We start from the raw sequence: 13,008 nt of genomic DNA, 5'->3' as shown, positions 1-13,008 counted from the left end.
GTGAAAACCACCAAAACAAAAAAAACAGCCAACAACTCGTAAAATAAAGAGTGAATGTAAACAATGTGCAATGCCGTGTTCGGACAAATGAACTGAACCCACAGAGTACTCATCTACCTTCTTTGCTGATGGAGTCTTTTCATCATGTTAGCAAAAACAGCCAAGCACACACAAAAAACCTTCACTTCCATCTTAAATATAAATTTATACATGCATAGATACATATATACAGTGCCCTCCATAAGTATTGGAGCAGTAAAGACAAAATTGCTCTGTTGGCTGTGGAGTCAAGACATTTGCAAATATGATTAAAAGATGAATATGAGACAAAACTACAGAATTGTATTATTAGCCGTTTCAACACAAAGATGTTTTACCAAATAAAAAGAACAGCACTTTTAGAGTTCATCCCACTCATTGATGAGAGCATAAGTATTGGGACAGTTGAACATAAGGCAGATATAAAAGATTAAAAGCTATTATTTAGTAGCAGATCCCTTGTACACAATCACAGCAGTGAGTCTGTGACCCATAGACATCACCAGACTCTTGCTCTCATCCTTTTCTCAGCCTTTAATGCAGCCAATTCCAATTGTTGCTTGTTTTGGGGAGTTTCTGCCTTTACTCTCCTCTTCAGCTGCTGAAATTCATGTTCAATCAGATTTAAATCTGGAGATTGACTTGGGCAATCTAACACTTTCCATTTCTTTGCTCTTATAAAGTCCTTGACTGAACTGCAGGGTGTTTTGGGTCATTGTCCTGATGCAATATGAAGCACTTCCCAATGAATCTGGTGGCATTTTCTTGAATATTGGTAGGCAAGATGGTTTTGTACCCTTCCAAATTCATTCTGCTACTGTCATCATACATTAAGTCATCAGTAAAGTTGAGAGGGCCTGTTCCAGAGACAGCCATGCACGCCCATGCCATGACACCACCTCCACCATGCTTTACAGATGAGGCTGTATGCTTGGGATCATTGCAGTTCCCTATTTTCTCCACATTTTTGCTTTCCCATCACTTAGATAAAGGTTCATCTTTGTCTCATCGGTCCATAAACACAGTTCCAAAACTCTTCTGGCTCACCTTTGTGCTTTTTTGCAAACTCTAATCTTGTCTTTCTATTTTTGGAGCTGGTCAGAGGTTTGCATCTTGCTGTGTAGCATCTGTAATTCTGTGTCAAAGTCTCCTGAGGACAGTAGATTGTCAGAGCATCACCCCAGCTTTCTGGAAGTTGTTGGTGATTTTACAGACACGTCTTTTAGGATTCATTTTCACAGCTTTTATGATTTGTCTGTCATCAGCTACTGTTGTTTTCTCAGCCGATCAGGTAGTTGTTGGTTGCTGGTGTCGCTGGTGGTTTCCAGACTCTTTACTAGAGCTCTAACTGACTTCCTCTTTTCTTTTAGCATCCAAATTGCTTGCTTTTCTCTCAAAGTCAGCTCCCTCATCTTCATCCTGGTTTGTGTGTCATCATCGAATGCAGGATTCAGAATACAGAAGTAATGGATATAACTGATACGACACATTCCCTGCTTTTAATATCTGAAGAATCAATGCAACAGGACACAGCTGATCACTTAGAAAGACCTGAGAGGCAACTGCTCCAATACTTATGCTCACATCAGATAGAGATGAAACTCTAAAAGTGCTGTTCTTTTTATTTGGTAAAACATCTGTGTTGAAACGGCTAATAATAAAATGTGACATTCTGTAGTTGTCTCATATTCATCTTTTAATCGTATTTGTAAATGTCTTGACTCCACAGCCAACAGAGCAATTCTGTCTTTACTGTTCCAATACTTATGGAGGGTACAGTGTGTGTATGTTTAAACATTTTAAGATTCATTTTCGCACATTTCAAAAAATATTATTTTGCAGCTAATGTTTCTCATATCTGAAATATTATTTGGAAGGCTACCTCTAAAATCTTTTTTTTTATTTTTTCCTAATTAAAATAAAGCTGAAATAAAATACAAATATTAGACAAAAATGTATTTTAATTAATTACAAAAGCAACATTTCTGTTAAATGTCAAAATAACAAATAAATAAATAAAATCAAAATAATAATATTTTAATTAATTAATAAATAAAATCACAAAAGCACAAAACTAATTTACTAGAGATTTAAATAAAATGGAAACAAAAAGTAAAAAAAAATAAATAAGTAAATAAAAGCATATTCAAATATGAATAAAATCTATAAGAGAGTATAAAACGTTAGTCTAATAACACTGGTTCATACCTGCTTAACAGCTTTTGGCGTCTCCTGGACTTCTGTAATATTGAATTGAGAGACAAATAAAGCATCATGTGGTTGACTGAACACCACACATCATCTTACACAGCGTGAATACGATGGCATGAAGGAATCTGAGACGCTCGCACCTTTCTTCAGCAGTTTGGCCACACCTGAGTCAGGTGTTTCTGGAGACGTAGCAGAGCTGCCGCCGTCATCGATGAGCTGAATCTGAAGAAAGAAACCAAGAGATCATGACTGGGTCTGTCTGTGTGGATTCAGGCGAAGAACGCCGTCAGCAGGGTCTCCTGCAGGAAACAAGACTTCTTCCCTGTAAGGACGCTCACAGGACAGAGAGGTTTGCATCACATGACTGGTTTATATTGGTGCATGCTTCAGCACAGGTTTGGGTGGCAGAGGCGGTTTCTCTGCTATATACTGCACGAGTCATTTGGGCTTCAGTTGTTTTGTTCTTGACTTTATGGACGCTGTCATTACGGTGAGACACTACAGATAAAACACTTTATGCACTGGACAATTTAGAAATGTTGGTGTATTTTGCTGTCACAGCATTTCTGCTTCAGACTAATGACAAAAAAACTAACAAAAAACATCCAAAATACACATTTAAGGGTTTCATTACACTTCATCTATTAGATTAAAGTCTGTTTTCTCTAAATGAGTTCATTCCTCTCTATATTCTGAAGGATTCTACAGAGGGTTTTTGGATATATTATTCACACTAGATAATATATAACATTTTATTCCTAAAAACAGTGAAAATGCATTTATTTCTGTCTGTTGATTTATGGAGTGATGAAAAGAGAAATCCAGCATCCCCTCTGGAAAAGCATTTAAGTTTAATACAGGGCTGCATAATAAATCGCATGTGATATTCATGCACATCTCGTCAGTAAAGCCAGTTCCGTGATTAGCGGTAAATCTCCATCACCTGCTTTCAAATGGAGCAGCATTGAATACACAGAGCCATAGATCACTGACAAGCTACACAATATCACGTTCATTATCGAAGGCGATTCAGCTGCGATATTGCGTAGCTCGTCTGTGATATAAACCAGTCATAGGGTCAATTTTGTGAAATTGAGATCTATACACCATCTGAAAGCTGAATAAATAGCTTTCCATTGATGTATGGTTTGTTATGATCGGATAATATTTGTCTGAGATACAACTATTAGAAAATCTGGAATCTGAGGGAGCAAAAAAATCTAAATATTGAGAAAATCTCCTTTAAAGTTGTTCAAATTAAGCTCTTAGCAATGCATATTACTAATCAAAAATGAAGTTTTGATATATTTACGGTAGGAAATTTACTAAATATCTTCATGGAACATGATCTTAATAACTGATTTTTGTCATAAAAGAGAAATGTATAATTTTGATCCATACAATGTATTGTTGGCTATTGCTACAGATATACCTGTGTTACTCATGACTGCTTTTGTGCTGCAGGGACACATTTAAATAACATTTCATAAAACTTGTAATAGAAAACAATTGTCATGATGTACTGTGATTATTCAACTGGGGAAGTATGACTATATCTATTCGTTTGTTTTTTTTAAACCGGTAGCATATTAAGTGTTGTTGTACGGAAAAAGAGCGTTTCCGTCATACGTTATAATTGACATAAATGTCTGATTCTTACCTGAGACTGTCTGACGAATATCCCATGATTCTCCTCGCAGGTGAAGTAGCGTTTTCCCTGCACCGTGCCGTCGTTCTTCCCCTTGGGTTCGTCCAGAATGACCCCCACCCATTTCCCCGAGGCGAACAGGGTGGCGCCGATGTAGGCCACAGTCCCACGTTGCCCTTTCCCGATGACCTCCACCAGAGAGCCCACCTTCACAGGCCTCCCGCCTCCATCTGAACTCATCCTGCTGACCACAGCGCTCTGCAGCTGACACACACACACACACACACACACACACACATACATAAGACCACGTGTGTCACACACTCCAGATAAACTACCTCACCTCACTGATCGACTCTCGCCGGAGAACTGAGAACTTTTTACACAATATTATCATTAGCTGTAAATGTTTTAATCTGCATGTCAACTCAACATAATGCTCTACCTGTCAAATATGCTCTTCTATACAACAGCAGTATGCATTAGTATTGGAAATCAGGGTTATTATATGTATGATCCCCACTTAAAAAATAAATAAATGAATGCAAAGTGCCATTAAAAAAAAAAAACACTTTTTCACCAAGATGTCAAGGCAGCATTTATTTTCATTTAAAATGTTTCATTTCGCAGTGAAATGAAAATTAATAAAACTTATGACACATTTAAAAAAAAAACTGAACTTAATTACTAAGACATGAATAAAAATAATGAATACAAATAATAATTGTATCACACATAAACAGAAAGACGCATTTCTTAAAGCAATATTTCTCAATTTTACTTTATCCTAAAATTAGTCAAATTAAAACTGAAGAAATATTAATAAATATTAATAAAAACTAGAGCTGTCAAATGATAAACTGTGACTAAATCGCATCCAAATTAAAAGCTTGTTTACATAATGTGTGTGTACTGTGTGTGTTTATTGCATGCATGTATATAGTTAAGAAAAACATGTTATGTTCATATATTAAATATATTTTTCTGTCATATAAAATTTAATTTGATACTGTCATTTCGGTGTATCGCATAGAAACGAGATTGTATTTCACACGTCCACAGCTTACAGTTCAGTGCATTTTACATATAAATTCAATAAAATTATTTAAAATACTACAACACAAATATTCTAGTAAAATTATTTAAAATGCTCTAAATGTGTTAAAGATTAACCACAATAAAGTCACAAACTCTGATTTAGCAGCCTAATTGCTGTGGGAAGAAAGCTATTCAACAGCCGAGTTGTTCTGGTTTTTATGCTGCGGTATCTTTTTCCGCGGTAAGGCATTGTTGGGCCTTCTTGATAACAGCTGAGGCGTTATCTCTGGAAGTCAGCTTGTCTGTCAGATGGATCCCCAGGAACTTGGTGCTTTGGACCCGGTCCACCTCAGAGCTGTTTATACGGGAGATGGTGATGTTGGCCAACCCTCCTAAAGTCTATGACCATCTCCTTTTTCTTATTGGTGTTGAGGGTCAGGTTGTGCACCAGGCTGTGAGTTTCTCCACCTCTTTCCTGTATGCCGATTCATCAGTGTTGGTAATAAGGCCGACAACATCTGCGAACTTGATGACATGATTGCTGGCAGTACAGTCATATGTCAGCAGCGTGAACAATAAAGGACTCAGAACACACCCTTGTGGTGTACCTGTGCTCACAGTTATTGTTTTAGATGTTAAACTCCCAACTCTGACTGACTGTCTGTCGTTTCTGTCAGAAAGTTCACAATCCACCTGCGCACTCCTGAATCCAGACCCAGCAGCGACAACTTTTCCACCATTTGTTGAGGCAAGATTGTATTAAATGCTGAGCTGAAGACCATTAGTAAGATCCTGGCGTAGGTGTTCTTGTTTTCCAGGTGTGTCAGTGTGAGGTGGAGCAGGGTGGAGGTGCCGTCCTCAGTAAAGCGCTTCGCTCTATACGCAAACTGAAGTAGGTCCAAATTTGTAGGAAGACAAGACCTGATGTGACTCATCACTAGACGCTCAAAACACTGGAGGTCAAGGCTACTGGACAATAATCGTTCATTGAGGATGGATAGGGCTTTTTTTGGGAGTGGAATAATAACAGCTTTTTAGACAGGTGGGTACACTGGCCTGGCTGAGAGATGTTAAATATGATCTGAATGCAGCGTCGCGGCGCCTCAGAAAGGAGCAAACTTCACCTGTCAGCCACGGATTATTAGTAGTACACCTTGATAGATTTTTTAAGTCACATCATCAATGCAGTTGTTTACAAAACCCAGCACAGCTCCTGCACATTCCTCCAGGTTTATACAGTCACCAGATGTTGTAGCATCCCTAAAGATGCTCCACTGTGTGCATTCAAAGCAACCTTGTAGAGATAAAATGGCCTCCTGTGGCCACACTCAGATTTCCTTCACTGTGGGTGGCTCTCTTCTCACCCGCGGCCTGTACGCAGGCCTAAGTAGTACAGTTAAGTGGTCAGAGCTGCCAATGTGAGGTAAGGGGGCTGCAGTGTATGCTTTTGTGATGTTAGTGTAGTGTATTTTCCCCTCTTGTTAGCCAAGCGTTGGTCGTGCCGCCATCACGGTGCTCATATTCAAAATATAAGAATATAAATATATTGTGTAAATATTTACTATGTGTGTGTGTGTATTTATATATACATAATAAATATAAAAGTAAAGTCGTGACGTATTGTCAAGTATGGTGACCCATACTCGAAATTGGTGCTCTGCGTTTAACCCATCCAAGTGCACACACACAGCAGTGAGTAGTGAACAAATCCACACACACACACACACCGTGAACACACACCCGGAGCAGTGGGCAGCATTTATGCTGCAGCGCCCGGGGAGCAGTTGGGGGTTCGGTGTCTTGCTCAAGGGCACCTCAGTCGTGGTATTGAGGGTGGAGAGAGCGCTGGACATTCACTCCCCCCACCTACAATCCCTGCCGGCCCGAGACTCGAACCCGCAACCTTTGGATTACGAGTCCGACTTTCTAACCATTAGGCCACGACTATACACAATACACACACATATATTATGTAAACACAAATGTTTATTTTGGATGTGATTAATCATTTAACAGCACTAATAAAAACTATAGGGTAAACATACCCATTAAGCACACTTCCGTATTTAAGATCAGATTATAAAAGGAAAAGTAATTTATTATCCTACTTGATGTCTTAATCAACTGATGTGTTTGTTACTATATACCTCCTATAATTTGAAGTCAATCAGATCATAGCACGCTGAGATAAGGGTCTCCATGTGTTCTCTGTCTGACGGACATCTTGAAAGCTGTCGGAAAACTCTCCAAAAGAGGAGCCCCTTAAATATGCGTTTTTAGACGTTTAAGTCTTTATTTTGGGTAAGTTTCACTACTTACTATATAATTAAGAGATTAATGTTCAGACTTCTGCATATTATAACCTGTAACTTGTGGGACATAATTCCATCAGACGCTACAGAACACAGTTAGCTGGCTAGCTGGATAAGATCGTGTGCTACGCTAATATATTACTGCACAGGCATTACTGGCTTGTACTTTTACATCCATAATATTAGAAATCAACAGTTTATTGCTGGTCTGTGGTTGTACAAGTGTGACATCAATAAGAAAAAGTATCATTTCATAAATATTGTTAATAATAGTTGTTCATATTAAAATATGTATGAACTTAATACATGACCAAGACATGCATTTAGCTCAAATCCTGTCATTTTAATAAATATTACATGAAATAAGCTCAGTGTGCTCTCTTCTGTAAATGCGTCATAAACAGTCTTTAAATATTAACTGATGGTGGTCACTAAGTCAAGTTAATGGATTTTCTATGGATTCTGACTCAAATCTGCAGACTGGCTCTGATCTTTGGGAACTAGCATCAGCTTCTCCAGACGGGAAATCTGTGGAAATCAGGGCAACATTCAACCAGCCGTAAGAGACTATAGAGAAGTTTACATCCATGTAATAAGAGGCAGGTTTCTGTGTTCACCCCCATGAATCAAACGGTTATTGGTTTGTTTTATTTGACTGTTGAATGTGTTATTTAGCTGAAAGTGGACTAGTAGATGTTTCAATGTGCTTTAATCACACGACTTGAATGCTTTGCTTCATTTTAGTGTTCTGTTTTTTTTGTACCTTCGAAAAATATATATTTTTACAATTATTCTTGCTTAAAATAAACAAGAATTTAATGAAACCTGATGTGGGTTTAATGAGAACAGCAGTGTGCTTAAAGAACACAGAAACGTACCCGGCCAGACCTTCTGAATTTAATGATGTATATCTTAATTGAAATGCTTTTGTCATTTAAAATCAAATTAAATATTTTTGTGTGAGAGATTAATATTTTATTTTAACATAACTTTTTGTACTGAAACCAATATCTTGTGCACTAAAACTGTCTCAAAGTAGATTTTGGTGAGTTTAATAGGTATGTTTACCCTAAAGGCCAGACTTTAAAAATATAATAAAAATTTAAAAAGCAGAGAACTAAGCTAAATTACTAAACCTTTAACTGAAATTAAAATGAAAAAGGAAAATGAAAAAAAAAAAAATTTTTTTGTGTTTTGATATTATTTTAGCTTTGTCTTTTAATATTTCATATTTAAGGCTTAGACTGATGATATCGAATCAGGTTTTGGTCTGGTGCCAGATGAGGCTTAGGAACAGTCATGTGCTTTTCCAAACAAAACGATCTCTGTTGAGAAAACAGCAAGGGCCTTTCAGTACAACACCGACCTGATCACCACAGTCTCGGAGCTCAACATCACATGCCTTACAACTCTCTTCACTTCAGGAGACCTGCTGTATGATCAAGAACTACGAAACAGGAGATGAACCTCTACTGGACCACAATGTTTTACTCTGATCTGGATGATGTCTTTCACATGATTGAATGTCTCCAGCTTCCAGAGGTTCACCAGCTCAACCCAAATATGAATCAATCAACCGGAGAATCGACATGCATCTTCAACTTATGAACACGGTGAGCTTGCATTTAACAAAGCTCAATATTACACATTACAGAAGATCAACCACATGATGAACAAATAACCAGTAAACAAAGGAGGAATTCAACAGTCAAATCTGAGGTTGTGTTTATAAAACAAGCTGTCAAATTCAATTACTAATGTATGAACCGTAAGCCCTACGTCTATTTCCATAATTTTACTCACTCACCCGAGGAGTGCATGAATTCCTCCGTGCCATGGACATGTTTGGCTTAATTTCTCTGGATTTTCAAGAGTAAACCCGAACCGTAGCACAGACGTTTATAAAGCCGACTACTGAGTGCTCTAGATATACTGTCATATGACTGATGCCAGCGGCAAAAACATGACTGGACCACATCGAGAGAGCTGCCTAACATCACACCATTTATTACTAAATGTATTATTCTAGTTTTAACATTATTTGTTTGCTCTTTAAAGATAAGTATCAGCTCTATGCAAAACGACCTATATTTTGTTTTCAACCACGGAAAACGGGTTAAACCCAACTATTTGGACATGGAGCCACACTGAGATCACCATATCTCTGGAACTGAACCATATAGGGCCTTAAAAATGAAGACACTCAAAGAAAGGTTTGTTAAGAACCAGAATCTAAAAGGATGTTGTTGAGATATCTTTGATACGTCTTGAGGTACAGACATGCAAACTTTGGGAAATCATATTTTTGTCAGACAGGTACGCTATAGTTTTGATAGAAGGAAACGAGATTTCTAGGTTCAACATTATTTGGTCTTCAGCGATGCATCTTTAACTGAGATCCCAATATCTCTAAAACTGAACCATAGGGCCTTAAAATTAAGATACTAAAAGAAAAGTTTAACAACAACCACAGACTAAAAATGATCTTCAGATATCTTTAACACTTCTTGAGTTACAGGCATGCAAACTTTGAGAAACCACACACATTTTTGAATGGTCACTACTGACACAATGAAACAAAGCTTGCTAAAGTCTAAAGAGCTACCAATCTCTGTGTAAAATAACAATAATGCTGCTTCCTGTAATTTGGCTCCAAATCTGAGGTAAAAATTATCATTTCGACCCTCCCCTACAAAACAGTGGCTTACTCCGGAAATATACTGCCATGATATCTAATATTTTGGCTTTCAGCACAATCCACGTTTATCTTTCTTCAGACAAATATGAACAATCAAAAATCTTAGCAGAGGAAGCAATAACACAATATCATTATAATAGTTTTTATTGGCAGTTTACAGGGTTATATAATGATAAAGGCCTATGTTTGATTCTGGTTTTGGGGATGAATGATATTTTCATTCTGAAGCTCAATGCTGCAATTAATGCACTAATTATTGAAAGAAACAACGGTCAAATGTATATTTCAGTGAAAATAGACATTTTAGCTCAACTGTAAACAATGAGATCGTGCAGATAAACCTGTCCACGTGTAAACAACAACAGCCGATCAGTTAGCATTAGCTGTGATGCTAACACCGTCATGTTTGGTCTGTCTGACGCTGAAGAGTCTGTAGTATTCGCTGGAATCACTTAAACGCCTCAGAGCAGCTGAATGTGTTCTTAAAGCGGTGTTTTCTCGTGTTAAACGCCTCAGAGCAGTCGAATGTGTTCTTATAGCGGTGTTTGTCTCGCTAAACTGGGCGCAGTCTCGCGCTAGCGTTTCCTCGGCGACCGCCGCTGTTGTCAGGGAAACGAGCGGTTTAATCGCGCGCTTACCTGTAGATGACACCTCTAACAGACAGCGACTCGACGCGGATGGACTGCCGTTTGTAAGGTTTGCAGGTCAGAACGAATAGCTAACGGACAGCAGCGCTCCGGACACTGAACAGCGTTTCACTTCCTGATCGGGTCACGTAATGCTCCGCGATGCCTCTGATTGGTCCGATCACTCCGCTCTCCGGCCACGTAGCCGTGATCGAATATACTTTTCACATTTAATAACGCATGTATGTGATCAGTTTTGTGTCTCGCTATATATATATATATATATATATATATATATATGTACTTTTCTAAAACAATATATTAATTAATTTAAACGGCGTTGGCTGCAGATATTTCCGGTTAGTTGGACGTCGACCGGGACAATGACGTCATTAGAAGCTGCGTCCGACCACTTTTTATTTTATTTTATTATTTTGTTTATTATTATTATTATTAATTAATGAACAAAACGTCAACACATTCAATACAATTCAATTACAACAAATGCAAAATAACCAAGAAACTTATTTCCACATATAGTGTTCATACAAACCCTGATTAAGGTAATAAAGTGTAATCTGTGTTCAACTAAAAATAACTGTGCATTCAGTAAATAAATAAATAAAGTCAACATGCTGTATCCGTTTGAAATGTTATTTTTAACACAGATGTAACAATTACACCAAACACAAAAGGAGCAATATATTCCCCATCATCTGACCCGTAAACACACCGCAGATCAAAAGACCTGCAGAACTTCAAGCTGTTGGCTTTTATAAGTTCACACAACCCTCGGTATCTCTGTACTTTAAACGCATCATGATGTTCTGAAAAATGTTCTGTGAAAAGTTTGTCAACATGAAAATGCACGGTGCTGTCAATGAAAACTGAAAACAGGAATTTCATCCTCAATTTCACTGCATACAATGAGGTCTTGTCTATATTCTGTCCCATCTATTTTGACCCAGTTCATGGAATGCTTCTGTGTATGGGACTCTGTAGCATTTCACCATAGTCAACATCATTCCAGCAGAATGTTTTCATTGGTCCACACTCAACTTGACTCAATGGTGTTGTTTCCCAAAGATAGCCTATAGACATCTGATGACTTTTTGCCAAAGATTTGGTGATGATTTTGAAATTCTTTAGTGTACCAACAGCATGGTGAAGGACTCCACCCATCCCTCCCACAGTCTCTTCCAGCTCCTACCATCAGGAAGACGGTACCGGAGCATCAGAGCCAGACTGCTCAACAGCTTTTTCCCCCAGTCTGTGAGAGCCCTGAACTCAAACCACCCCGCCCCCCTCTCAAACCCCATGCAAACCCCTACCTGCTGAAACTCTTTAATAATTCATGGTGCTCAATTATTAAATACTTCAGGTGGACAGTCAAGCCTTTGGAAATACAAGGGGAAGTAAGAGCAGGAGCAAATGCCAATTTTTATCACCCAAGGGTACAATATCACCAAACAGTAATGGAAAATTTTTGATAAGACAGAGTGCCTGGATGGAGTTGAGCCCTATGCTATTTCCACTGTGCTCTAGATTAACCTTTGTGGGCCGATTTGTTCTCTCCAAATATCCATAATCAAATGAATATATTCTGGAGAACAATTCACTCAGTGGTTTCATTTCAAATTGCACAACTCCATCCAGAAGGTTATGCATCACATTTAGAGAGTAGTTGAGACACACATGAAAATACTGCAGACTATTAAGTGTTGAGTTTCTTTTGAGGCCATGTGTTGACTTGAGTTGAGGGTCAGATGAAACGATTCTGTGAAGCCAATGATTGAGTGCATTACCAAGTTGTCCCCAATTACTTGACATATTGTGTCATAAACTCTACTCGTTGATATAGGTAGTTCAATACCATCCGTCTCTAGAATCTTTATGTCATGAATCAGTGGTTCCAAGATGGGGTCAAATCCATATTTTTTCACATCTTGTTCATGAAATCGAGCTATCAAATGGATATTCATCAGTGTTTAATTAAATTTTGGAGTACCAACCTTGTGTACCCCACGTTTAGAGCCACGAGGGTTTGCGGTTTCAAATTTATCATAGTACACCTGAATTTGTAAAGCTCTGGGATGTTTTGAGAATAACGGATGGCTCTGGACGTAACTTCCATCACAGAAGTACGCAAAATGTGATTTCTGCCTTCCTGTAAATTCTGTCAGCAGTGTACATACGTCTACATTTCAACATAAATTTTAATGTTTCCAAAATTGGGACATACACATGTGTTTCTTTTACTGGGACCTGATCATATCATCCAGTCTTTTTGTTTCATATCTCATGCCAAGCACAATTTCAACAGGCTCCACGACACCCCATTTGTCAACAAGATAATTAATTATTTTAGTTTCTGTGCTAAAAAGGGACTCTCAAAATGCCCCAAACTATCTTTGACAGCTGATCTGATGGGGTTAT

At 38.1% G+C, this 13,008-nt stretch overlaps 1 protein-coding gene across 1 annotated transcript in view; it reads right to left on the bottom strand.

Annotated features, from left to right (window-relative positions):
* The window catches only part of dctn1a (dynactin 1a), a 33,940-nt gene extending 23,198 nt beyond the window's left edge, over nucleotides 1-10,742 (bottom strand). The window contains exons 1-4 of the mRNA XM_079445834.1: nucleotides 10,585-10,742; nucleotides 3,911-4,162; nucleotides 2,391-2,472; nucleotides 2,248-2,279 (exon numbers count right to left, since the gene is read on the bottom strand). Of these exons, the coding sequence (XP_079301960.1) occupies nucleotides 2,248-2,279; nucleotides 2,391-2,472; nucleotides 3,911-4,138 (342 nt within the window). The 5' untranslated portion in view covers nucleotides 4,139-4,162; nucleotides 10,585-10,742. The remainder of the gene's footprint in view (nucleotides 1-2,247; nucleotides 2,280-2,390; nucleotides 2,473-3,910; nucleotides 4,163-10,584) is intronic.
* Between the last annotated feature and the right edge of the window lie 2,266 nt (nucleotides 10,743-13,008).

This window comes from Barbus barbus (assembly GCF_936440315.1).
Source record: "Barbus barbus genome assembly, chromosome: 2".
NCBI lineage: Eukaryota > Metazoa > Chordata > Actinopteri > Cypriniformes > Cyprinidae > Barbus > Barbus barbus.
The sequence above is the reverse complement of the archived record's forward strand: the minus strand, read 5'-3'. Positions and strand labels throughout refer to the sequence as shown.